Here is a 25,623-nt window from a genome sequence, read left to right on the forward strand (position 1 = left end):
TCTTCTTTGTATTGACTGTTAATCTGCCCTAACTTTTCTGTCCAAAGGTCAGCTTATGGACTATGATGGCTACATCACACAATTTGAAAATGTATAGATAGCTACCATCCATGACAGTTTTTTTGTATTTAGTCTTATTCTCAGAAGTTTGGCTATATCAAACAGGTTTCAGATCAGTATTAAATGGTTTTCTGTCTCTAAGAGCTCATAATGGCCTTAATAGTAGACTAATAAAACATATATTATATTCCTTGATGATAACTTATCTGTAGTTTGTGTGTTTCTTTAGAGCACTAGTTTTTTGAGTCAGTCTGACTATTTGATCATACGGTGATGATTATTGCATAAATGTGTATGACTTGGAGAGTTTTGAGTCCGTGAGTTCACATCGAGATCTGACAGCTGCATTTATGACCAGTTTCTATCCACTCTTCTCCCATCAGTTAACACTCTTACTGCAGATATAAGTCTTTATCACTGTTTACGATCTTACAGTGACCTGACACAGATTGCGACACCTCTGCTGAGATGAGGAGGAAACTCTCCATCTCTCTCTCTGGAATAATGGGACAGTTTGTTTTACAGAGGAATCTCAAAGGTAGGATGAGTCAGCACTTCTCTCAGCTTTACAGGTCTGATTCAACACATTTCAAAACACAAAACCGGGGTTAGAGAACTGAAATAAGGAAAAGAGTAAGTTTTCTAGAAATACTCTGCTGTAAAAATAAAAATAAAGGTCCCTGGCTGTTTTTAAAAAGGGGTTTTGGGCACTGGCTTGCAGGGGCGCCCCCAAGGGGTGGCCAGGAGTGGCCACGGCCACCACTGAATAAACTCTGGCCACCCCTGTGGCCACCCCTAGGATGATTTTCAGTGTGTAACCTACTATAAATTTAAATGCACAATGTAAATTCGTAATAGTTTAAGAAGTGGGGGAAAAAATAAATAAAAATGCAGCACATGCTGCAGCCACCAAAAAAGATCGCAGATTGGCAGCACCGGTGTAGTCCTCCCCCCGTCGCCCTCCCGTCCAAACAAATCACAGAGTGTGCACATACGTCTAGATCAGGGGTTTTCAAACTGTGGGTCGCGACCCACTTGTGGGTCACAGAATGGAACAAGGTGGGTCGCACAAAGTCACTTGGCTGCAGCTAAATTTGCGTTTCAATGACACACACACACACAGTTCAGTCTAGGGCTGCACGAAAGTGACGAGTGGGAACGGTGCGAGGCCGGTGGAGTGATTGGAATTGAGCGACACCTGCTCGACTCACCAGTCTCGAGAACCACGGAGGAGATCGGAAGGATACAAAAGAGGAGCGTCCGTCTCCCCGGCAACTCACTCCAGCCCACCGCCTCGAGCATCCTCCTTCGCCCTACTCGATGGCACTGCGGATTCACCTCAGTGCCGAGGGATCTTCGGCAGCGCGTCCCTCCTTCCTCCCAGGCTTCGGCACCAGTCTAACACATTAAAAACTTCTCAATCACGGGAAGGAGGAGGCGGGAACCGGGAACCCACTCGTCACAATGATATAGCCCACCAACATTAATAAGGACTGCAATATCCTTAGTGTGATTTTCGAATTGCAATTAAGTCCGCGTGCTTTGCGTGTTTTGAAGCGCGGGCGCGCACGAGTTGTAATAACAGTGAAGGTCTCAGAGCAATGTCATTAAAAGGTTCAATCGGTCCGCATTATTAAAAGAGAAAAACTTGCTCACTTCAATACACTATATTCCGCATGAGATTGCATACACCAGAAAACAAATGTTACGAAAACGGTTTCAGGTAGGCCATGTTCATTCATTTCTATCGTCCGTTTGAGCTCTGTGCACTTTTTTCGTTCGGGAAACGGTTTGTAAAAAGCATTTCACATGTACAGGGTGAGCAGTGCACAAACGCAGGGTTAATTGTAACACTACAAGATTTAAACATTTCCACATAACAAAATGCACAAAAAAATAATGCAATACTCCTTGACGTATCATCTCTTTTTAGAGAAAAATTTGCCAAAGTTCAGAAATCTTTTGAAGATATTGCTGAACATTAATTTAACCATTGCTAAAATAAATTTCTGCCTGAACTTAATGTCATCCAGTTTTTTTTTTTTTTGTTTATTTAAAACGAGACACATGTTTATTATTATTTTTTACCTATTTCACAATTATTTTAATCTCCAAACAGTTTTAGATAGTTCTGCTTTGCTTCTTATGCTTTTTCTAAAAAAAGTGTTGGATTGTGCTCCGTTCTCACCGACACACACGGAAGGATCGTGAATGCATTTTCTGCAACAAAACACAGCAGCGCAGATTACAGTTCACTGGAGTGAGCCTGTTTAACGTTTTTATGGACACTACATATTCTAAAGTCTGTAAACAAAAATTAAAACTTAAATATTAATAGTGATTTTTTTCAGGTGTAGGCCTACTCTAAAATAAAAAGTTTTTTTTTCTTAAATACTTCATTTCTGTCATCAAACTTTTAAGTAAGATTAGGCTTAAAGTAATATCAACCTTTTTTTTCCTCAAATATTGTGGTGGGTCATGAAATAGATTACACTTGTCTAGGTGGGTCGTGGAATGGAAAAGTTTGGGAACCACTGGTCTAGATGGTCTAGACCAGTGGTTCCCAAACTTTTCCATTCCACGACCCACCTAGACAAGTGTAATATATTTCACGACCCACCAAAATATTAAAAAAAAAAAAAAACAACGAGTGAAATTACTTTAAACCTAATCTTACTTAAAATTTTTATGACAGAAATTAAGTATTTAAGAAAAATAACCATTTTATTTTAGAGTACAACTGAAAATTTCACTACAAATTTACAAGTTTTAATTTTTGTTTACTGGCGTTAAAATATGTAGTGTCCATAAAAACGTGAAGCAGGCTCACTCCAGTGAAGTGTGATCTGCGCTGCTGTGTTTTGTTGCATTCATGATCCTTCCGTGTGTGTCGGCGAGAACGGAGCACAATCCAACACTTTTTTAGAAAAGCATAAGAAGCAAAGCAGAACTATCTAAAACAGTTTGGAGATTAAAATAATTGTGAAATAGGTAAAAAAAGACCGATTGAACCTTTTAATGACATTGCTCTGAGACCTTCAAAACACGCAACGCACACGGACTTAATTGCAATTTGAAAATCACACTAAGGATATTGCAGTTCATTATTAATGTTGGTGGGCTATATCGTTGTGATGAGTGGGTTCCCAGTTCCCGCCTCCTTCTTCCTGTGATTGTGAAGATTTTAATGTTTTACACTGGTGCCGAAGCCAGGGAGGAAGGAGGGGCGCGCTGCCGAAGATCCTTCGCCGCTGGGGTGAATCCGCAGTGCCATCGAGCAGGGCGAAGGAGTCTGCCGCCGAGGGTGCTCGATGTGGTGGGCTGGAGTGAGTTGCCGGGGGGGGGGGGGGGGGGGGGGATGGGGGGGGGGGGCGAACTCACTCCAGCCCACCGCCTCGATGACTCCTTCGTGGAAAGAGGTGGGAACCGGCGGACAATCAAACAAAGTTTTAATAACCAAATAAACACAAAACAGCGCGACAGCCCCTCTCGGATGACTGCCGTGCACAAATAAAAAACAAACACAAAATAAAACCCAGGCCTGGTCCTCTCTCGTCCTTCACTGTCATCGCTCCTCTTTTGTATCTTTCCGATCTCCTCCGTGGTTCTTGAGACCGGTGAGTGTTGCTCATTTCCCAATCACTCCACCGGCCTAGCTCTGTTCCCATGGCACTAGGCCCCGCCCCACTCGTCACATTCGTGCAGCCCTAGACTGAACTGTGTTAGTGTCTGTGTGTCATTGAAACGCAAAATTAGCTGCAGCCAAGTGACTTTGTGCGACCCACCTTGTTCCATTCCGTGACCCACGAGTGGGTCGCGACCCACAGTTTGAAAACCCCTGGTCTAGACTGGTTCGCATACGCATTTGTAGTGCGTTCTTTCACTGGAAATTTAGAATTATCACATTTTTCAAAATATGGGGCAGAAAATTTACAGATTTATATAGTTTATATAATTTCATATAGTTATTATCACACGAAGAGTTAAATTTTTCTCTAAAAGTCAGCATAATTACAAGTGTGACATTGCTTTTATACAACAGTTCAAACAAAAATCATTCCAAACACAGCCACTGTTTTGCGTCTCTGAGCAACATGACAGTGATTCGTTCCTGAATAAATCAACCGTTTAAATGATTCGGTTCAATCGCAATGACTCACTTATTAACAGTGACTCACTGCCACCTACTGCTGGTTTTAATTTCATATTTACGGTACCTTCTTATTTTTTAAATAATTTCGAACATCAGTTTTCAATGTTTTATTTTTAAAATGTCAGAACATTATTTATTAATTTATAACTGCAGGCTAAAGTTACCATGTCCCACAGAGCTGCATTAAACAGTGTGTAGAAACATCTTCAGATGCAGCTTCTGTTTTATCTACATTGCAAAGATCATTTTTGTTGATACTGATTGCATTTGCTTGGTAACAGCCCAAATGCAAGTATTTGACCTAAAAGATGGTGCACACTTCTAGAAAAAATGGCGTAAAGGTAAAAATAAAAAATTCAGGAGTCATCTGTCAGCACAATTAGAAATAAGATATCAGCACAATTAAAGTGACATTATTGTCTATTTATCGTTATCGATAAAATCCCAGAAATACCAGGGATACCATTTTTTTTTGTCAATATTGGAAACCCTTAATTATTTTCTCTTTATTTTGGTGTGCCACCCCAAGATTTACTGTGGCCTCATCTGGCCACCCCTGTTAAAATTTTCTGGGGGCGCCACTGCTGGCTTGGCCAGATTGGGGGACAGATAGCATAGCTTAAACCATCCAGCTTGTCAGAAATAAATATATCAAGCTCATATTTCAAAAGCCTTGTGGATGGTAACGTTAAACACTAAAAAAAAGACAATCTGAAAATGTAATCTAAGTAACGTTACAGTGTTTCACAAGACCCAAGTGTAAACTATAGAAGATCATAAGTGTGTTTTGGACAATAAGTCCAACGATCCTTTTGATGGAGATGATTATCATACTTTCTGAAGTGTTCTTAAGGTTCATAATAGTTTAAAAACATGGACGTCATAAATAAGTATTAGAACAAAAGGACAGGTAAGGCTTTGCGGGTCAGCGCTCCCTGGTGGTCTAGTGGTTAGGATTCGGCGCTCTCACCGCCGCGGCCCGGGTTCGATTCCCGGTCAGGGAACAATTGTTTTTACCCTACGTTGAACTATTTTCTCATTCTGGAAACGAGATCTAGCCATCCTTTGAAAACTCAGTGTAAAACGATGTTTTGTAAAAATGCGTAATTCTTTGCAGCACGATCTCGACGCTTTCTCTAGATACATGGCGCCATCGCGTGGTCACCCGTTTAATATTTGCACATATCTGTTTTTTTTCCCTCCTCACAATCAGTTTTCCACATAGTAAACAAAAAAAAAGTAAGTAAACAATAAAACAAATAAATAACCTTAAACGTTTAAAAATAGTAACATATTTTAAAGCTTTACTTTATACATATATTGACGAAATTCTTTAAAATTAAAAACAAATGCTTATTTGCCCTATATTAACATTTATGTACACTACATTTAGTAAATCGAAACTGCTTGGTCATTTTCCTTTTCCTCGAGGTCCTGTCACGTGGCCTCCGAATTAATATTCATGAGCTCAGCGTAGCGCTTTCGTAAATGCGCAGTGAGTCAACTGCGCAGAGAGCGGAAAAAACACAAACATGACTCCTCGCGTTCATCAGGCTCAAAGCTTATTTATGTCCTACTGCTGCGTCATTTAGTAAAACAAGTTAAGTTTAATCAAGATCACATCAGAAGCGCTGAAGTTTGCTGTCGTGTTTATGCTTCTCTTAGTTTTCGGTGCTTAACTTTGTTGTGTGACAGTGATGTCCGATGGCAGTGAATCGCGGAGATGCTGATGAGCTGCCGTCTATGCTCTGGGGTCTGGACCCCGTCTTCTCCGCGTACTCGAGACTCTACATCACTGACATCCTACAGATGAAAGAGTCCACACAAGTACCTGGTAGCGTACAATCAAGCAGTCAACCCCTGGCCCCTTTGATTTTGTTGACTGGATTTGTCTTGAACTGCACGAGAATAATTACTAAAGTACTTTTCTAAACTCTTTTCTAAACACCTGTAGTCCCGCTACTTGTTGCTTTACAGAAACGGGAAGGTGTTCGCATTATTTGTCAGCTAGTTGTTTGTTTGTCAGGTGCTGTTTTTAAATAATAATACATAGATAAGAAGAATCTGTTCTTATTCTGTTGCCCGAAAGCTCCCATATTTGACATGTGCATGTGATGTTTTGTAGGTGTTTATTTCTATAAGACTCACCCAATCTTCAAGGTGGATGTACTGGGGACGGTTGTTTACAAGCGAGAGAGAGAAGATTTCTACTGCTATGGGGGTCTGGAAAAACATGTTTTATTTATTGTTTTTATATTTCAACATTAAAGTGTAAACATTTTAGTGTTGCCTTATTGAAAAAAAAGAATATCCATTTAGCAGAAGCTTTTATCTAAAGTGACTTAACGTGTTACCTGGGAATTGAACCTACAACCTTGCGCTGCTAATGTAATGCTCTACTTGAGCCACAGGAACAATTATTAGGTCTATATTTTGTAAAATATATTCAAAGTATAGTTAAAAAAAGTATAGTTGAAAAAAAAGAATATCCATTTAGCAGAAGCTTTTATCTAAAGTGACTTAACGTGTTACCTGGGAATTGAACCTACAACCTTGCGCTGCTAATGTAATGCTCCACTTGAGCCACAGGAACAATTATTAGGTCTATATTTTGTACAAAAAACAATAATAAAGTAAAATATATTCAAAGTATAGTTAAAATATAGTTAAATATAACAATCCAAAAATCTGTTATCAAATAGATCACAACAAAAATGAGTGGTTGTCAGTGTCTAGTTGGACATTTTCTTTGTTTCTCCATAAATTTTAGCACTTGACTAGTGATTTTGCTTTGTTTGTGTGTTATCTTGCCCTGGGAACCAAGTGACCCAGGACTTTACCTGAAAAAAATGGGCACTTGTTGCACCTGGACTTACTCTTCCTTGTCTATTCTCCTTCAACACACAGTGGATGATAGTACTGGTGTCATAAATTGTCTTTGTTGGAAAGATGAGAAATCTAGTGATCAAGGAGGATCAACTAAATGTAAGTTATGAAAACGCTGACACAGCATTAGAACCATTACGTAAATATTGAATCACCAAAATAAAATAAAATAAAGCTATAGAAAATATATGTAATGGACATTAACCCATTAAAAGTACTAATCCAGTGCTAATGTCAATACAGCCAGTGACCCTAGCGGATCCTCCAGAGGATTTAACATTGAAGATGAACTCAGACGTCTGAAGGAGGCTGAACAGAAGAGCACTGTGCTGGAGATCGGAGACCTGCTGAGGGTACGAGGAACCGTCAAAACCTCCAGGGATGCGAGGGAGATCAGCGCCACCTCCTTCTGTGAGTCAAATGTTCAAGAATTCAGATTCTATTCTTACACATAATTAGTTTGTTTAATCCGTTAGATTGAGCCTGTTTGTAAAAACAGATGGAGTCAGTTATAATTATTTTTCTGTAATCATCACTCTGTGTTTAGATAAAGTAAATGACCCTGCGATGACGGTGCAGATCTCACGTATGCTGGAAATGCCTCGGCTGTATAGAAAGTGCTATGATCAGCCGTCCCAGAAGCCAGAAGATGACTTGGGCGGCACAGAGTGAGTCAGACAGAAAGATTGTGATATCTTAGATCTTACACTGCAAGGACATTAACCTAATTCTGTTACAGGGGGAAATATATGCATATATATTGAATATGCATGATAAAAATATGCACGATGGAAAAAATTAAATAATAATTATCTTCATTTTTATTTTACAAACTTTTATGCGGCAGCCTGATGTTAAACTACTTTAAATTACTTTTTCCCACACATCGATCTACACTCCATACACCATAATGACAAAGCAAATAATAGTTTTTTTCTCTTTGCATATTTATTAAAGATAGAAAACTTAAATAATTCCATTGCATAAGTATATATAATTTATTTTTCACATTTATGCATTTGGCAGATGCTTTTATCCAAAGCAACTTGCATTCAGGCTATACATTTTTTTTAACCATGCACATTCCCTGGGAATTGAACCCACAACCTTTTGCACTGCAAACACAATGCTCTACCACTGAGCAACAGGAACACGCACATTATCTTTTGAACTTATCTCAGCAGCATTCATTTTGCTTGTAAATGTTACCACAATTTGACTAAAGCTAAAAAGAATCAAGCCACACATCTTGGGAAGAGTTCAGAAAAAATCTGCTGCATTGAAGGTTCACAGAGGCATGTAGCCTCCATTATCCATAATTGAAAGTGTTTGGAAAAACTAGGGCTCTTCCTAGAGCTGGCCTCCTGGCCAAACCGAGCAACTGATGGAGAAAGGTTTTGGTTAGAGTGGTGACCCAGATGCTGATGGTCATTCCTGTTGAGCTCCATGATCATATGTGGAGGAAGGAGAAACCTACAGAAGGACAAACATTGCCGCAACACTCCACCAATCTTTGCTTTATGCTGGTGTGACAAGACTCAATCCTCTCCTCGGTGAAGACACATGAAAACACACTTGGAATTTGCAAAAAATGCACCTAAAGGACCTTCAGACTCTGAGTAACAAGATTCTCTGGTCTGATGAACCGCAGTTCTAAGCATCATGTTTGTATATATGTCTGCATGTATATATGTACAGTACAGACCAAAAGTTTGGAAACATTACTATTTTTAATGTTTTTGAAAGAAGTTTCTTCTGCTCATCAAGCCTGCATTTATTTGATCAAAAATACAGAAAAAAATGTAATATTGTGAAATATTATTACAATTTAAAATAATTGTTTTTAAATTTATTATTCTTTAAATTATAATTTATTTCTGTGATGCAAAGCTGAATTTTTAGGATCATTATCACATGATCCTTTAGAAATCATTCTAATATGATGATTCATTATCAAAGTTGGAAACAGTTCTGCTGCTTAATATTTTTTCACAACATGTGATACTTTTTTAGGATACTTTGATGAATAAAAAGTAAAAAAAAAAAGTTTTTAAAATATAAATATTTTGTAATAACAATATACACTACTGGTCAGTAATTTGGGGTCAGTAATTTTCTTTCTTTCTTTTTTTTAAATAAAATCAATACTTTTATTCAGCAAGGATGTGTTAAATTGATAAAAAGTGATAAGTAAAGAAAAAGTAAAGAAAATATATTATTAGAATAAATATTATTAGATTTTTTTATTTTTATAAATGCAGTTCTTTTTAACCTTTTATTCATCAAATATATTAGACAGCAGAACTGTTCCCAACACTCATAATAAATCAGAATATTAGAATGATTTCTAAATGATCATGTGATAGACTGGATGTTACATGTGACACTGAAGGCTGGAGTAATGATGCTGAAAATTCAGCTTTGCATCACAGGAATAAATTATTTTTTAAAAGTATATTCAAATAGAAAACTATTATTTTAAGTTTTAATAATATTTCACAATATTACAGTTTTTTCTGTATTTTTGATCAAATAAATGCAGGCTTGATGAGCAGAAGAAACTTCTTTCAAAAACATTAAAAATAGTAATGTTTCCAAACATACTATATATATATATATATATATATATATATATATATATACCGGTAATTGTTTTTTTTTTTTCATATGCTTAAAAACGTACAAAAATGCTTTTACATTTTATTTACAGAGCAGGTGGTTCCTCACGTTTCCACTATTTGCTGTCTCGGTCCGTTCTAACCCTTAAGGAGTTCTTCTTTGAGAAAGAGGTTGCCAGGTTTCGTCCATACGATGTTGAGTTCCTCTTACATCCGCTGATCCAGAGTTCTTCAGCAGAAAAGGTACTGGGCCTGACCTTGACCTCCGTTATACTCAGATAGATAGATCGATAGATAGACTTAAACTTTATTGTCCCTTTATGGCAGATAGATATGCAGATTTTGCATACGAAAAAGATGAATGCATAAAGCTACCAAAGTAAACTGTCCTTGTTCAATGTCACTACTCTTGGCTGGATTATAACAAAATATAAGAGCCAGGAATAAATTATGGTGGGCACGGCAGGGAGGATGTGTTGTGCTGTTTGATGGCAGCAGGGAGTGATCGTCTGTAGCACTTTTATGAGATGCTGCTAGTCTGGAAATTCAAGGACGGCAGCATATGGGGATGAGAAGTATACTAATGAGAAGCCTAACAATATCTTCCTTAGTAGTCAAATGAGAATGTGCATGAAATTAGCATTTTATTTAAGTGTGCTTTATTTGTTGGAAGATTTTGGGCGGTGGAATTGGTCATTTTGAATAATGCATGACAGAAATGTGATTCATTGTTGAGGTGACGCATCCTTCAAAAGGTATATATATATATATATATATATATATATATATATATATTAATTTTTCTTTTTTTTTTTGTCTAAAGGAGTCAGATCAGCCCGGGACATCATTTGCCACACAAATTCGAAACCTTCTGAAAGAGACTCTAAGCGTTCTCCAGGATGAGGGACAAATATTCCGGAAAATACGAGCACAGGATGAAGTCTACAATGTATGTGCAATGGTTACACACACCTCTTAGCAATTACAAACAGTGTTAAGGTTACCTCAGGAGACTCTGAACAAAATTAAAGGGATAATGTCTAAGATTTGCTTCCTACACATGCTTTCTACACATCTCAGGACTGTACCACTGGGATTTTAAAATAATATTTAATGTGGTTTAATCACAACAGAAATGTTATATAACATATAATGTCTAAAACTAGTGTAAAATAGAATTATATTGTCATTAACTTGCCTGTTTTAGGTAACAGAGCAAGACAAAGATCTTCACACAGCGATTAAGGATGTTTTACGAGAGGATACCAAAAGGGAAAAATGTGAGTGGTTTTTTTTGTTTCATTGTTTTTTGCGTACTACTTGCACATCATGTTATTAATATTATTAAACTTTAATAATATTTGTTTTTACACTAGACTGAATTCTCAGGTCAGATTATTTTGTAAAATAAACTATATATCTGATGTTGTTTTCATTTCAAATAATAGTCTCAATTCGAAGCAGTATTAATTTTTGTACATTTATTGTATTTTATTTCATAATTAATATAATGAGTGAGATAATGTACAGGCAGGCAACGTTATTTCAAATCATACCCATACATGAGAAGAGGACCTTCCTCGTATGCATTTTTTCCTTCTTCTTTTTGGCAGATGCTGAGAAAGGATGCCATGTCCTGCATATTTTGTCCAGCTTGAGGCAGCGCTACAGCCAAAATCTGAGTCGAGAGGTGCTGGAGGTTGCCCTGACATTTTTAGAATGCAATAGTGATGTAATAAGCACAAAAGAATCACACTACACTGTTTTGTAGCATCATTTTTTTTTTTTTTACATAAAATATAATCGAATTGTTAAAAACAATCATGAAGACCTGTTTTATTTAAATCATTAAAGTCAATTTCATACATAATTTATTTTTTATTTATTTACTATTTTTCCCCATATGTTTCATCATAAGAAGAGCATACAGAAATTCAGTATTTACTTAAGCATTATTATTGATGCTAGATTATCTCTTTAAGAAATTAAACAAATAATTGAGTATTTTGTACTGTTTAACCCAAATGTAATATCCCTGTTAAAGATTTTATAATAATAATAAGAGCTTGATGCAACCAGCTCCCTTTCACTTTCATTATACGGTACAGAGTGTCCTGGGCCCATATTCTTAAAGCTTCTAAGAATCCTCTCAGAAAGCTCCTAATTTAGCTTAAAAGATTTCTACGTAGGAGTCTTAATTTAAGAGAGATTCACAATCTGAGAGCAACTCTGAGCGTGGAAAAGACAAAACCATTTCTTAATGAGGAGGCGGGGCTGACCCCGCAGATGGGTATGACCGAGCGCCAACCTCCCGCTCTCTCTCGTGAGGCCAATAAGGAAGTGACTAAAACTGCAAATCATCGACTGGCCGCTTGAGGCTGGCTGCAAAAGGGAGTCAGTCCCATAGACTCCCCATGTTAAAATGCCCAACTTTACAGCAGAAAAAAACGTTTACAGCCTGGTGCAAAAAATAATTTTGGTCTAAATAGCTAATTTTGCCCTTCATGACAATTGTGAGGGGGGTGAATATTTTTATAACTCATCCGTTTAAATTATATTAAGCCTTAAAGTTCTGCATAATTAAGGGCGTGGCCACTTGAGTGACAGGTGAATTGCCAGGCGGGAAGGAAGTCGACCGGAAGTTGAAGTCGGCCGGGTGCCGCCATCTTGTAGCAGAACTTCACTTACGTTAGCATCCCATTGACCTCCCATTCATTTTGGCGTCACTTTGACAGCAAATAACTTTACATCTGAGGCGTTTAAAGACTCCATTTGTCCATTAATTATTTCTAAAGATCCACGACAATGTATAAAGGGCTCCATTACCTTCTATGTTACATTATGGCCCCGTAGAAACAGTTTTTGTAAAAATAGGCTAACGATTGCGTCATAACCACTCGACTCTCTGTCGCACAGTAGAGAAATTACCGTACAGACAGGAAGAGAAGCTCGCAGGCAATCGGGGAGACGTCAAGAGAGAAGCCCATAGATACAAGCCCTGGTGTTACATTTTAAAATACTATACAAAATAATTAATCAGAAAACTTACTCCTGCTCACTCACGCCAAAGAACTCCCCGTTCAAGCTCGCCGTCTCTGCAAGATTAACGATGGCAGTTTGCACGCACAGCTACTAGAAGATTTACATCTGGCAGACAGGTTGCTGAGGTCATCAAGCTTAGTTTGAGTCTGCGCGTCAGAAACGGAAGTGCTAAAAATCACTAAAAATGGGCTTCACTTGTCTCAATTGAGTTCCAATGGGTTGCTGTGTCCATTTCTTTTACTGTCTATGTGAAATGCCACTGCTGTCACAGCCGTCGCGCTAGGTGGGGGTGGCTTCAGCAACCAGCTCCCGCCCTTTTGCCCATTTTCTATTGTCCGGGAGAGTCGCACGGTGACGCGCTGCCAAGTTGGCGACGGCTCGCTCTGCACACTTTAGGCTTCAAAAACTCTTCAGGAGTCTACGGGTGACGTCACAGACACTACGTCCATGTTTTTATACAGTCTATGGGTATGACACAGCATTTTAAAGACTGTGATTGGTTGGTTGTCCAAGAAGAAAATAGAAGAGCGCTTTTAATTGTCGGGTCTGTAATAAGCCTTCACTTTGAAATTATAGGTGTAATTCTTTAAGTTTTACCATACACATACATACATACATTATGTATATATGCTACTTAATGTGTTTGATAGGAAATAAACAGTGATACAATAAGGTAATTGTTTGTGTGATCACTTTGCTTATAGAAAGTTGTGACAGATCCAAATCCTCGCTGCTGCATTTTTTCCAATTGCCAGATATGTTAATGTAACTAATTTCTGGTGCTTTGGCATTTCTGCGCTGTGTCGGAGATGTTAGCATCAGTCTCTAATAAGATGAGTCACAAACATGATCCAATCCGTGATACAATACTGAACATATTTCTTCCCCCTCTTCGTGTTTTGTCAAATATCTCCTCTGCTAAAGAAACTATAACGCATCTTAAAAGTCCTCATCTGTACTAGTACCTTAAGACATTAATTCTCAAAAAGCTTAAGGCTTTCTAAATGACTTTTTTCTGTACTATGAACTTTTCTTTCATTTTAAGAGGAAACACCCACACTTCTAAGAATTTTCTCAGAATTTTGTTACTATGAGCAACTCTTTGCACTAAGATTTTTCATGCATACGGGCCCTGGGTTTTTATAGTTGGTGAGCTAAATGGGGTCGTTTGAAACTGTAGTTACACTCAATGGCCTAAAGGGGTCAATGTGAGCTGTGAGACACGTCACTGTCCATGAGCACATCTGAATCTGTGCGCGTTCAGGTTTCTGTAGGCTCAGTGGAAATATGAGTAACAGGAATCACGTCTCATACTGTCTGTGATTTTTTTTAGATTAAGGAATTGATGCGCAGCTGGCTTTTATGAAATTTGTTTGCATGCGTATATAGACTATTCAGATTTTGCATTTATATGAATGGATCGTTTAAAAAAAATAAAATGCATATCTGGTGTGTGACATGGTTTTATTAGAAACAAGTTCCGCTACTGTATTCTTTTCTCACACAGTTGACCTTTAAACAAGCCTAACCAAACAAACAATGCCTGGTCTGTAAAATCCAGCCATTGTCTACGAAGGAGGACAGTGCTATCAACACAACACTCGTCTCGTTTTATTATTATTATTTTTTCTCCCTGTAGAGGCTCTTAAACTGCAACAGAGCCCTTGTCAAGAAGCCCAGCCCCATTGCCCAAATATCCCAGTGTGTGCGCGCGCTTCCTGCGAATGCCTTGATGAATATGACGTGCGCCTCTCACGTTTGAGGAGAACCCCCAGACTTCAGCTTCACTACTGTAGTCCACACAAAGGACGCGCTCGTGCCTTTATGACGCGTCGATCCGGATTCCAGAATGACACTGTAGAACGCGTCTCGATTCGAATTCAGCTGGGACGCGGCGGTTCGCGAATCCTCTCTGCGTTCTAAGAGAAATGGATGCGGGAATGTGCGTTTCCTGCAGGCGGATATAAGTTTTGCATGATTTATTACTCGATCTTCATTTCTACATTACGTCAGGGGGGAATAAACGGACTGATTAAACGGAAGCACGGGCCGGGGGCAACAATCGTTTGCAGTCACTGAGAAGCGGAACATCGATATCATTCGTGCAAACGTCTTCGTTACTGTCCATTTAATTCTATAGCTGTCTGATTACTAGCCGCGCTCCCGACGCCTCGCTTTTCACAATGCAGTTTAGGACAGTTTTGGATGTAAAAGTGGTGGATGTGGAGAAGAGGAGGAATCCATCCAAACATTACGTGAGTTGGTTACCTATTCACCTTGCGTCCTTCTCGAACCTGATCTTGAGATACAAAATTGCATTTCTGCAACGTTATGACCTAATAGGTTTTGAGCGGTGCTGCGTTTTCCTATAAGAGTCAGGTTTTTTATCATTAGCCGAGATGAGAGAGTTTGATTTTTATTGGAAAATAATACACATACTAACCACAGACGTTCTTTTTAGATTTAAAACGACAACAAATAAATGAATAAAGTACCGAAAATATTTAGGCTACCTCAGATTAAACACCTGCATATGCATACTCGGTTTTATTCATTTGGCAAATTAGTTAGTGGATTTAGATTTCTATGTAAGATTCTGCAGGTAGGCTAATGTCAATAACATAATCACAATTTGTGAAAACGCTTGATTGTTTCTATGAACATGGAAAGATAATCCAAAACTGTTTTTTGAAGAATATTTGTGCATCTAATGATCAGTGGCGTGCGTGTTTTGTCGTCAAAAGTTATTATACTTTCTGCCACGCCCCCTTTTCAAGCAATTTAGGCCACAACTTCAGTGACTTCTGGGTTCAGTGGCCCGAACAAGTGCCCATTTATAGCTGGAGTAGAAGCTTATGTATTTCCTGCAAAAGATGGACTCTGCGGCTTGTTTTAAATATTTATGATACCACTTCTCCAAAGCACATGCCAGACCATATTACATAAAGACTAGTTCAACATAGAGTGAATTTGTGCAATGTTTGATATATAAAAATCTGTCCCATTTTCAACCTGTACACAAAAGTCCAGTGCATGTTTCTTATTGAATACAGCCTTTTCATTACTAATTTCATCATTAATATAACAGGTGCAAATGTATTTTTAAAAGCTGTATGAATTTAAGATTTATTTGTGTTTTGCATATGATCACTCATGATTTGAGAATGATCATCCAAAGAGTGTCTTGCACTTCAGTGGAAGTAAATACATCTGACCTACTGTACAAAGAGTTCAGATGTTACCAGTTGATTAGTGGCCTAGTACAAAATCTTGGGCCTAAATATTTATTCCTTTTTCATATTCATAATAATCAAGCATAGTTTATTTCCAGGTATAAATTAAGACCTGGAATTAAGAAACGTGTGAAGTTCATTCCAGCTTGAGTGCATGTCCAACTTTTCACATTTTTTTTTTTTTCATTCAAAATTGAGAAACACAGTTTTTAGCCAGTCCAACAAAAATTCTATCATTCTGAAATGATGGTACATTTCAACAGCCTTGACATTCATCAGTAGTAGTGGCTTTATGTTTTGAAGAGCTTGTTTAACATGGGCCCATTTCTCAATCTCCTAACCACGAAAGCTGTAGAGCTGTTCTCAGATCAGCATTAGTACAGCATCCTCCCCCATAACTTGCACTGGGAGTCATTTGCTTTGCCACAGATTCACTGCATTCTCTCCCGAGAGCCTGATTCTTCAGAAGATGCATGGCCTTGTATCCCACAGGCTGCCACATACTCTGGAAAAAGAGTAAAAGAGAAAAGCAGTTGTTCAGTCTCATTAGTAAATAATGTTTATCAAACAGGCGGCTATGCTTTCCTTTTGAGAGAGAAAGATAGAGAGAGAGAAAAGGAGGAGGTGAAATGTGAACCCACATGCCCTTGTTTTGATCCCCAGGAACGATCTGACTTCCTCTCTTTGAATGAAAGCTTGACTGTATTTACAGAAAGGGCAGAAAACTCCTTTATACTCTAGACAAGGTTTTTACTGGCTTTTACTCTGATCTGGGACAAGTTTAACGTGCATCGGTAGGATGATAAAGAGTGTATTCACAACCGCTTCGGAAAAGGAGTGCAGGTTTGTCATCATTAGTCAGCTGAGAATTTGAAGTAGGACTGAGTAAAAATAGGGGGTCATACAATGGAAAATGTCATGCTTCCAGACAGGAAGTGAGCACTGAAACCCTCCTCCAAAGGTGGATAGAATTGCTTCTATTATGTCTTTGTGGGAATCGTGTGTGTGTGACATGTTTTCTCACACACTCACTTCATTAGCGAGCACTGGTTCCCAACAGAGCCCCACATGTCCGAAATGTGTTTGTGTGTGTGTGTGTGTGTGTGTGTGTGTGAACCTTACACAAAGCTGCCTTGAGGCTCTCCCTAGACAATCTGCTGTCTTGTCAGCTTTTGTATATGACACATTTTCCATCTGTTAAATCCTTGTCATAGTCCACTACAAGACGTTCATGCCACAACATGCCATGAATCAGGATTGTTTGCCCTTTTTAATGGCTACTGAAATGAAAGTTCTCTCATCGTTTACTCATCCTCCTGCTGTTCCAGGTGTTTTCGATTTTCTTGTTTTCAGTGGAGCACCGAAGAGATGGTTTGAAGAATGTTCGTGCTTCTGTTTTCCATATAACAGAAGCATATGATGATCAAGCTGATTTAAAAGCAGCCTACCATAAAAGTTGTCCATAAGACTTGTGTGCATTATTCCAATTAGCCATATTATACTACTGTAAGCTTGGGTTTACAAACAGACTTTAAGATTCTAGGTTTAAATAATGTTGATTGTTTAATAGAAGTAAAGCTCAATCAACAACATTTGTTGCAGAATGTGGGTTGCTACAACAATGAAAATTTGATTCGCCCCTTGTTTTATAAAAAAAAAGAAAAAAAAAAGGAAAATTAAGAAAGGTAACCTACAATGTAATTAAATTGGGCACATTTTCTATTGCTTCTGTATTATTTGAGCTGTCAAGTTGTGTTCTCCATTTTTGTGATATTGTTTTTAAGGTCGCAGGTGTTATTTTGTCAAACAGTAAAGTTGCGTGCACTCTATTCTTCAAAAGGTGGGAGTTTTTGTTGAATGAATGAATTTTTGAATGAAGTCTCATGCTCGCCAAGACTGAATTCATTCGTTCAAAATACAGTAAAACCGAAATATTGTGATATATTATTATAATCCTATTATAATAATATTATAATAATATTATATTATAATAATATTATAATTAATATGATGGCAAAGCAAAATGATCAGCATCATTACTCTAGTCTTCAGTGTCACATGATCCTTTAGAAATTATTCTGATTTGCTGCTCAAGAAACAGTTATTATTATCATTGTTGGAAACTGTTGTGCTTAATAATGTTTTTGTGGGAAACTGGGATGCTTTTCAACAGAATAAATATTTTGTAACAATTTAAAAGTCTTTTACTTTGTTATCAATTTAATGCATCTTCGATTTTTTTGAACAGCAGTTTACACAGAACAAATAAGGAAGCCTTTTTTTCATACAGCAGCCATGTTAACATGCATGTTATTTGCATTTTGTGGCCAAACCTTTGAAACAGTGATCTGCTGTAACTGTCTCTTTTAATTTTTGGGTAGACTGTCCCTTTAAACTGTCCCCCCTCCCGCCTTATCCCACACACATCCTATACCAGCACTCGCATACGTTCATGTACTGATATATGACTCCCGCTGCATCCTGCCTGTCTTCAATTTCCGCGTTTTCATTTCCCCTCCTCCTCGCTTGTTCCTTGTCCAACATGACAACTTGGAGCACTAAAGCTCATTGCTCCTTTCTGAAAAGTTACTCTCTGCCCACCGCCAGTTGCAGAGCAAACGCTATTGCTTTCAATGCAGCTTGATTACATCATAGAGAACAAATGATGCCCGAGCTGCCGGTGACAACATGTGTGGGCAGGAAGAGAAGCTCTGCCACAGTACAGCAGCCTTCATGGGAAATGGCTTTCTCTCTCATAGTAACTAATGATGTCGTCACCCATAAAGAAAAATTATACCACCAAGTGGTTTCCTGGGATGCTTTATCAGAATTGTATCATAGTTTCAGTGCATTCTAATTGTTTCCAAGTTGCTTGAATGATGTGAACTAATGACTTGTTTTGTTTAGCTTTTTATTGCCTGGGACACTGGGCCTGGCTTTCTCAAAGGGCTCTATGATGAAAGATGGGATTGTTGAGGAGGTTTGAAAGGCCACGTAGGTGTAATGGAGCTGAAAAATAGCAGTACAGTGTTCACTCGCTGACAGTTTTGTCTGCACACCACCAGTTACAACATTCAGACTCATAAGATCTGGCGGAGGCGGCGTGTCTGACTTCTAATAGTAATAATCAGAATTCGTCGGATGATATTTGACAGTTTGCAGATTATCACTTTGTTACAGTTCCTAAAACTACCACCGCGTCCTTGTCAGTGGATAATAAATGTCATCCGCTTTCACATATTTTTGAGGTTCAGATGAAGTGGCTTGTACCAGGTTGCTCTGAAAGGCCAAAGGTTTTGACGCCTAAAGTTGATGTGTACGCTGAGTTGACACTTTTTTAATCTGCAGTTCTTCAGGAAACAATGCACACTCAAGTTCCACTTCCTGTACCGCATCCCTTGTGGAAGCAGGAATGTGCGTGTGTGCATTTGCATGTAGGTATCAGGGTGAAGAGGCACCGGCAAAGTGGAAATGACCAGAACAAAATGCAAAGGAAGTAGAGTGAGAATGGGTGTCAAATGGGTTTGTTCTTTGTCGATCATAATGCTCAGTGAGGAGGATCAGAAAGCTCTCTGCCTTGATCTACATATTGTTTAATTAATGATTTATAGGTTTATCACTTCCTGTGGGAAATTTCCTTTCCAGAATCCCATTACCAGTGGACCCGCCTGCAGTTACACAGCTTAAACTGTGTAGTAAATGCTCACCCCTTGAGACCTGGACTTGGAGCTATTGCCAAATTTGCTGTGATAGGAACGCATTTACTGTACTTAGCCTTTGAGTTTGTGGGTGTTAGTTTCGGTCAGTGTGTTGAAATTTGTAGTTTACAGAGGGACAAAATTATGTGGAAATAGAAAAATTAGGGCTGTCCATTTATTTCCAATTGATTGTGTACAGTTTTTTATTTCATTTAAAAAAAAAATTGTTTGTTTACGGAGTACACAAATAACATGAAACATAATTTCCAACCCATTTTTCCTTCTATTGGATTTAACCATTATTTTGGAGATTTGTTTCTTTTTCTTTTTTCTTTTTTTTTTTTTGTAAATGAAAGATTTTTATTTAATTATTTTATTTTATTTTATTAATTAATTTGTATTAAGTTTATTTATTTTTTTAGAATTAGAAATTTATTTAAATAATGTTTTTTTTTTTTATTTTAGTGTGCACCTATATTTCACAATAATGCCAGAAAGATGTTTAAGAAATTAAATGTTGTACATTTTTATGAATTTTAAATTGTATGAATTAATTTGTATTTAAATTATTTTAAAAGATTTTATAATTTTACATTTATTTAAATAATAATAATAATTATTTTTACAGTGTGCACCAGTGATATTTCACAATAATGCCAATAAGATGTTTTTAGAAAGTAAATGGTGTAAAATTGTATGAATTTTAAGTTTGTTACATTACTATCCATCCCTCTTGTCAGTTGTGGACCCCAGCATAGGTGACGTTATGTATATTTGCCTTGACCTTGGTTTGCTTGGTTTATTAAAAATAAAACCATACGTGATATAAAATCCTAACTTCAACTAATGTCTAGACAAGATCTTAAACTAGTTGCTCAGCTAAGACATGTTGCTGTTTCACATCACAGATCTGAACTATTTAACCAGCTGAATAAAATGCCATTTTGTGTCTATGAATGCACCATGGTTGGAAATATGGTAGATGGATAGTCTTTTATGTGTCTCTTGAAATAGTCTCTTTAGGCGGGGTTGAGTTATTTAAGTGGTGAGGCCTGTACTTTAAGCCCCACCAAGACTCAAGCTTAAAACATCCTCATCCTTTTTCCTTATGACAAATCTGAAGACAAGACGACTGCTTTTCAGTAAGTTTCTCTGGCTCTACTTTTCATGCCTACCTCAAAAAGCTGCATTCTGCTTTTATTCTGAAATGTGTGCTTCAGCTGGACATGCTGAAGTCTGTTCTGCTGATGGTAATTTAATGCATGATTATAAGGAAAGCTTTGGTTTTTGATGAAATGCAGAGTTTTGTTCTTTGGTCTTCCAGGACACTTCCTGCTCGTATGATCAGAGTGTTTGTGCTGACTTTGGTTTATTTATGAGCAGTGTAAAATGTGTGTGGCCAAATCTTTGAAAGTTTAGTTGAAGTGTTTAATCAGCGGGTGATGTGCTTTGTTTGCTGCCACACTTTGAAGATTATTGTTGATTCTGCAGGTATTGAATTGCTTGAAGAAGGCTTTTGTGTGGCATCTCTGCATCTCATTGGAGACAGAATGAGGGTTTTCTTCTTGGAAATGACAAGATGGAATGTAGACTGAATGGTTGAATGTGCTCTATTGCTTATATATGCATATTCCGTGTCTCTGTGTTGTTCTGAATTCCAGCTGCTTTTGTCTTAATCTTGTTCCTTGACTCCGTCTTGGGATAATTATTTGGTAGAGGGAGGTCTCCATTGTGTTACGTCTGTTCTTTTATGCCTAAAGATTTTGAAGAACACTAGAAATCAGGATTCTTTGTTTTGTTCTTTTCAACAACATCAATGGATATAATCAATCCAATGCCAGAGAACAGATGTTATAGGCGAAAAGGCTCTTTTCAATAGTTTTTACCAAAGGGAACATTTTACTGCTCAGAGTTTGACCTTGCTTAGATCAAAAGTCTTCATGGAATTCTCATTATTTAAATATCTCTTTCCATATTTGTTTTCTACAAATGCTTAGGAGAAATATGGATTGCATGGCTTGGTTTGGTTTTGAGTGAATTTGGAGAGAAATGTTTGAGTTCTTATTTTTGAGCATTTTGAAATCACTGATTTTTGAGCAGAATTTGAGACACTGTTTAGATCCTGTGTCTAGAAACGGCCTTGGGATTACATAATAATCTAATATCTGTCTTGACCAAACAATTGAGTAGCAAAAATTATTATTATTTTTATTTAGAAATAGGGCTGTCAAACAATTAATCATGATTAATCACATCCAAAATATATATAAATATTTTAGATATAAATATATAGTTTTTTTCTGCAAACGTAACTGTTCATTGTTAGTTCATATTATAGTAACTAATGTGGTTAACTACTGTTAACAAATGGTTAAAGTGAAATTGATTAGTTGAATGTTTTAAGAAGAACTTGACTGATGATCAATTCATTTTATTAAGGTTGTATTTAATATTTAATTCTACATTTTGTTTTAAAATAATTACAATAATAATAATAAAAATAGTATTATTGTTGTTGTATTATTTAATGGGCTGAACTAAACCACTTAATGTAACAGAAAAAATAAGCAAATGTGTGATTACATATACTTGGAGTTGTTTTTACTCTTGGGTGTGAGCGTGGATCAACTGGTGTCTGTAGTTACAGTGTAGAAATTTAGACCAGCTTTTTACATTTTCTGAGGAAGTTGCTCGTTTAAAACCCCACTGCACAGTCCTATGTTGTGGGTGGTTGCTAGGGTGTTACTACACAGTTACTAAGGTGTAAAAATTAAAGAGATAGTTTGCTAAATAAAAAGAAACTTCTGTCATCATTTACTCACCCTCTACCAAGTTTCTTTCTACTGCTGAACATAGTATCTTCCCCATGCCTTTAAAGTCAATGGCTACCATCTATTGTTTGGTTACCAGCTTTCTTCAAAAAATTTTTTTTTATGTTCAACAGCTGAAATAAATAAATACAGGTTTAGAACAACATGAGGATGATAATTTCATTTAGGTTGAACTGTCCTTTTAAACAGCAGGTCAAAAACTTAAATTGAATGACCAGGTGAGTTGGACAGAGACTAGAATAGAAGCCTGGAAAAGGTTATAAACATTGTGATCATGGTTTAATATAGAGGATTTACTTGTGGTGGATGTCCTGTTGGCTTAGTCTATTCTGTTTCAGAGCTATTTTTGCTCTCTGGGACAGTGATATTTTTGGGCGTGGGCTTTCAGCAATCCTGTTTCCATCGCGGTTGCCATGAAGATGGTCTCAGAGATGTGATGAGTTTGCATCGTGTACACACACACACACACACACACACACACACACGAGATGATTGAGGCTGTTCTCTGTGGTGAAATTACATATTGCAGTTGGGCAGAGAAGGGCAGAATCAGCAACCATACATGCCAGTCCGGTCAGGGGTCTTTAAATAACTCCTGTAGGAGTTACTCACGCACACATGGAGTATCTTTTTACCACATGCTTTCAAAGAAAGCCTCTCATGCACTCTATCTCACACATTCACATGCTTTTCTAGGCACGTGGTGTGTGATAAGCGTGTATGTGTTTGGTTAGCTGCACACACACTGTGGGAAGCAGCATGAAGCAGTTTAGTCAAGGCCCTTTCCCAGCATTCTGCTAACAGAGGAGGCACTTTAACCTGGCACAATGCAAATATTTACAAGCATGTAAGCCGTCTGTCTCACAGCACAGATCAGAGCGTCCTCTATTTGTCTCTCACTCTCTCTGCAGCTCCGCCACAAACATCTGCCTGTTTCACATGATAGCAGTCATATTTCATTACCCACAGAAAAGCTGATGCCGTTTCCCACTTTATGGTCCATGACATAATCTTTGATACATGACAGACTATGGAGATGAGGTAAATCAAACGATTTGCTTGTCTAATAATCCAGCCCAGACTCAGTTGTGCTAAACATTGTGTGAGAAAAAAGTTTGGGTTTACTAATGCTAGTTTGAAGGTTTCAGTGTTTCAGAACTGGAAAAAATTTCTTATCTTTTGAAACAATCTCTTCCTTTTTAACCTCACACAACAACTTGTCAATGATGCATGTCTGTGCAAAACTTGGCGCCATGATGTTAAGGCTGTTAGTGTTCTGCTATGTGTTTGCAGGGTGAATGCTAGTGCTTTGGACATGTGAAAGTTGTCTGTGTATTTTTATTTCACATTCTGTATCTTGTGTTTATATTGAGTTCTAGAATTATCAATGCCTTAACGAAATCTAATAAAACGTTCAGATGTTTTGCCACAGTGTTAGAGGTGTTAGGGTGTTCCTGTGTAGATGGGTCTCTTAAAAAATTAACCATGGCTTAATCATATTAAAAGTGTAGGAATCATGGTTTTTCAGCATATTGTTTACCATTTATATAAACAAACAAACCCCATGATTAAACTGTGGTTAATTTGTGGTTACCATGGTTTAGGTGCAAAATCTGATGCCACAATGCAATGTTTTTTTTCTTTTCTAGGTGCAAAATGTTGCATCACAATGTTGCTGTGTGGCTGGTGAGTGTTCTGAGTGATTGTTAGAGAATTACTTTTTGGCCTTTCTAGTCAATGAAATGGCTCTGCCATTTTTTAAATGTCTACGACTGTTTTCAAAACTTCCCATTTTTACCTTTTATATAGCAGATTATTTGTGGAGACGGTCCTTTGTTATGGTATCTGAAACCATAGTGGACATTATTAAGTGTGCTCATTCAGTCCCACAATGCACCTCAATAACAAGTGTACAACCGAACGGCAAGACACTAGAGAACACCAATGCACTGTGAGTGTTGAATGAATTCCTGTGTCTTGCCAAAAGATGCCATCCACAGCACTTTTGGTGCACTTATTGTCCGAATTCACTCATTTTCATGCACTCTTTTAAAGGTCTGTATTAGTGGAGTAATGTAAGAAATAGCTAATGAGAGTATATGGGGTGATTTCAGATACAACACTTTTTTTTGCCCATTTTATTATTTGCCAGAAATTTAATAGTTTAGATGATAGCACACCTATTAGATCCCATGTGTCACAAATGCAGCTTCCAGACTCTTCTCTTTCCATGATCAGCTCAAACATGCTGCTCACACCCGAGAAGACCTTGAACAGGTTTGACGTGACTGAGTTTACACCCTGGAGAGATGCTGTCAACACACTGTCCTGCAGCCCACAGTTGGTGGGGCAATTTATTTGAAGGATTGATGCTAGAGAGCTGTGGTCAGAATATCATGCTGAAATGAGCCAGTAATAGACTTATATACTTAGAAGATGCGAGGAAATGTGCTGAATGTAAGTCAAATGTCTTACAGTTAAAAAGTAAAAAGACTAATTTATCAGGTAGTCAGTCTGTTTATACCAGTTATGGATTGTTTTGATTGGCACTGGAAACTGAGGTTGTATGGAAGCCCAGCTATCTTTGACAATGGCCTTCAACTCATCTGCATTTTTTGGTCTCTTGTTTTTCATTTTCCTCTTGACAATACTCCATAGATTCTCTCTGGGGTTCAGGTCTGGTGAGTTTGCTGGCCAGTCAAGCACACCAACACCATGGTCATTTACTTATGACTTTTGGCAGTGTGGGCAGGTGCCAAATCCTGCTGGAAAATGAAATCAGCATCTTCAAAAAAGCTTTTCAGCAAATTCCTTGACATGTCAAACCTTTGCAGGTGTTTTGAGTTGATTAGCTGATTGGCATCTCACCATATTCTAATTTATTGAGATTGAATTGGTGGGTTTTTGTTAAATGTGAGCCAAAATTATCACAATTAAAATAATCAAAGACTTAAACTACTTCAGTCTGTGTGCATTGAATTTATTTAATACATGAATTTCATAGTTTGAGTTGAATTACTGAAATAAATGAACTTTTCCACGACATTCTAATTTATTGATATGCACCTTTATCTGATAGCACTGTAGACTGTAGTGTCATTT

The 25,623-nt window shown here is 37.6% G+C and overlaps 3 protein-coding genes and 1 non-coding gene across 11 annotated transcripts in view; all 4 read left to right on the forward strand.

The window, feature by feature from the left end:
- The window catches only part of LOC132143939 (leucine-rich repeat-containing protein 58-like), a 3,543-nt gene extending 3,282 nt beyond the window's left edge, over nt 1–261 (forward strand). The window contains exon 4 of the mRNA XM_059554591.1: nt 1–261. This exon is cut by the window's left edge and continues 565 nt beyond it. The gene's annotated coding sequence lies outside the window, so the exon portion shown is untranslated.
- Nucleotides 262–5,145: 4,884 nt separating this feature from the next.
- On the forward strand, nt 5,146–5,217 carry trnae-cuc (transfer RNA glutamic acid (anticodon CUC)). Its single transcript has one exon. It is a non-coding gene; the product is annotated as a tRNA-Glu (tRNA).
- Nucleotides 5,218–5,710: 493 nt separating this feature from the next.
- stn1 (STN1 subunit of CST complex) lies at nt 5,711–11,581 on the forward strand. Of its 2 annotated transcripts, none has more exons than XM_059553307.1 (10): nt 5,711–6,047; nt 6,339–6,434; nt 7,121–7,198; nt 7,343–7,510; nt 7,647–7,767; nt 9,810–9,960; nt 10,541–10,666; nt 10,925–10,997; nt 11,331–11,492; nt 11,551–11,581. In XM_059553307.1, exons 1-9 carry the CDS (start codon nt 5,918–5,920, stop codon nt 11,486–11,488), a joined length of 1,101 nt encoding a protein of 366 aa, XP_059409290.1. In that variant the 5' UTR covers nt 5,711–5,917; the 3' UTR covers nt 11,489–11,492; nt 11,551–11,581. The 2 variants fall into 2 exon arrangements, with proteins under 2 accessions (XP_059409290.1, XP_059409291.1); XM_059553308.1 differs by having other exon boundaries at nt 5,713–5,813; nt 5,901–6,047; nt 11,331–11,574.
- A 2,894-nt stretch (nt 11,582–14,475) lies between these two features.
- Nucleotides 14,476–25,623, forward strand: part of LOC132143940 (SH3 and PX domain-containing protein 2A-like) — an 85,741-nt gene continuing 74,593 nt past the window's right edge. For all 7 annotated transcript variants that reach the window (XM_059554592.1, XM_059554594.1, XM_059554597.1 and 4 more), the window contains exon 1: nt 14,476–15,014. In XM_059554592.1, the coding sequence (XP_059410575.1) occupies nt 14,943–15,014 (72 nt within the window). In that variant the 5' untranslated portion in view covers nt 14,476–14,942. The remainder of the gene's footprint in view (nt 15,015–25,623) is intronic.

The sequence above is a fragment of the Carassius carassius genome, chromosome 7 (genome assembly GCF_963082965.1).
Source record: "Carassius carassius chromosome 7, fCarCar2.1, whole genome shotgun sequence".
NCBI lineage: Eukaryota > Metazoa > Chordata > Actinopteri > Cypriniformes > Cyprinidae > Carassius > Carassius carassius.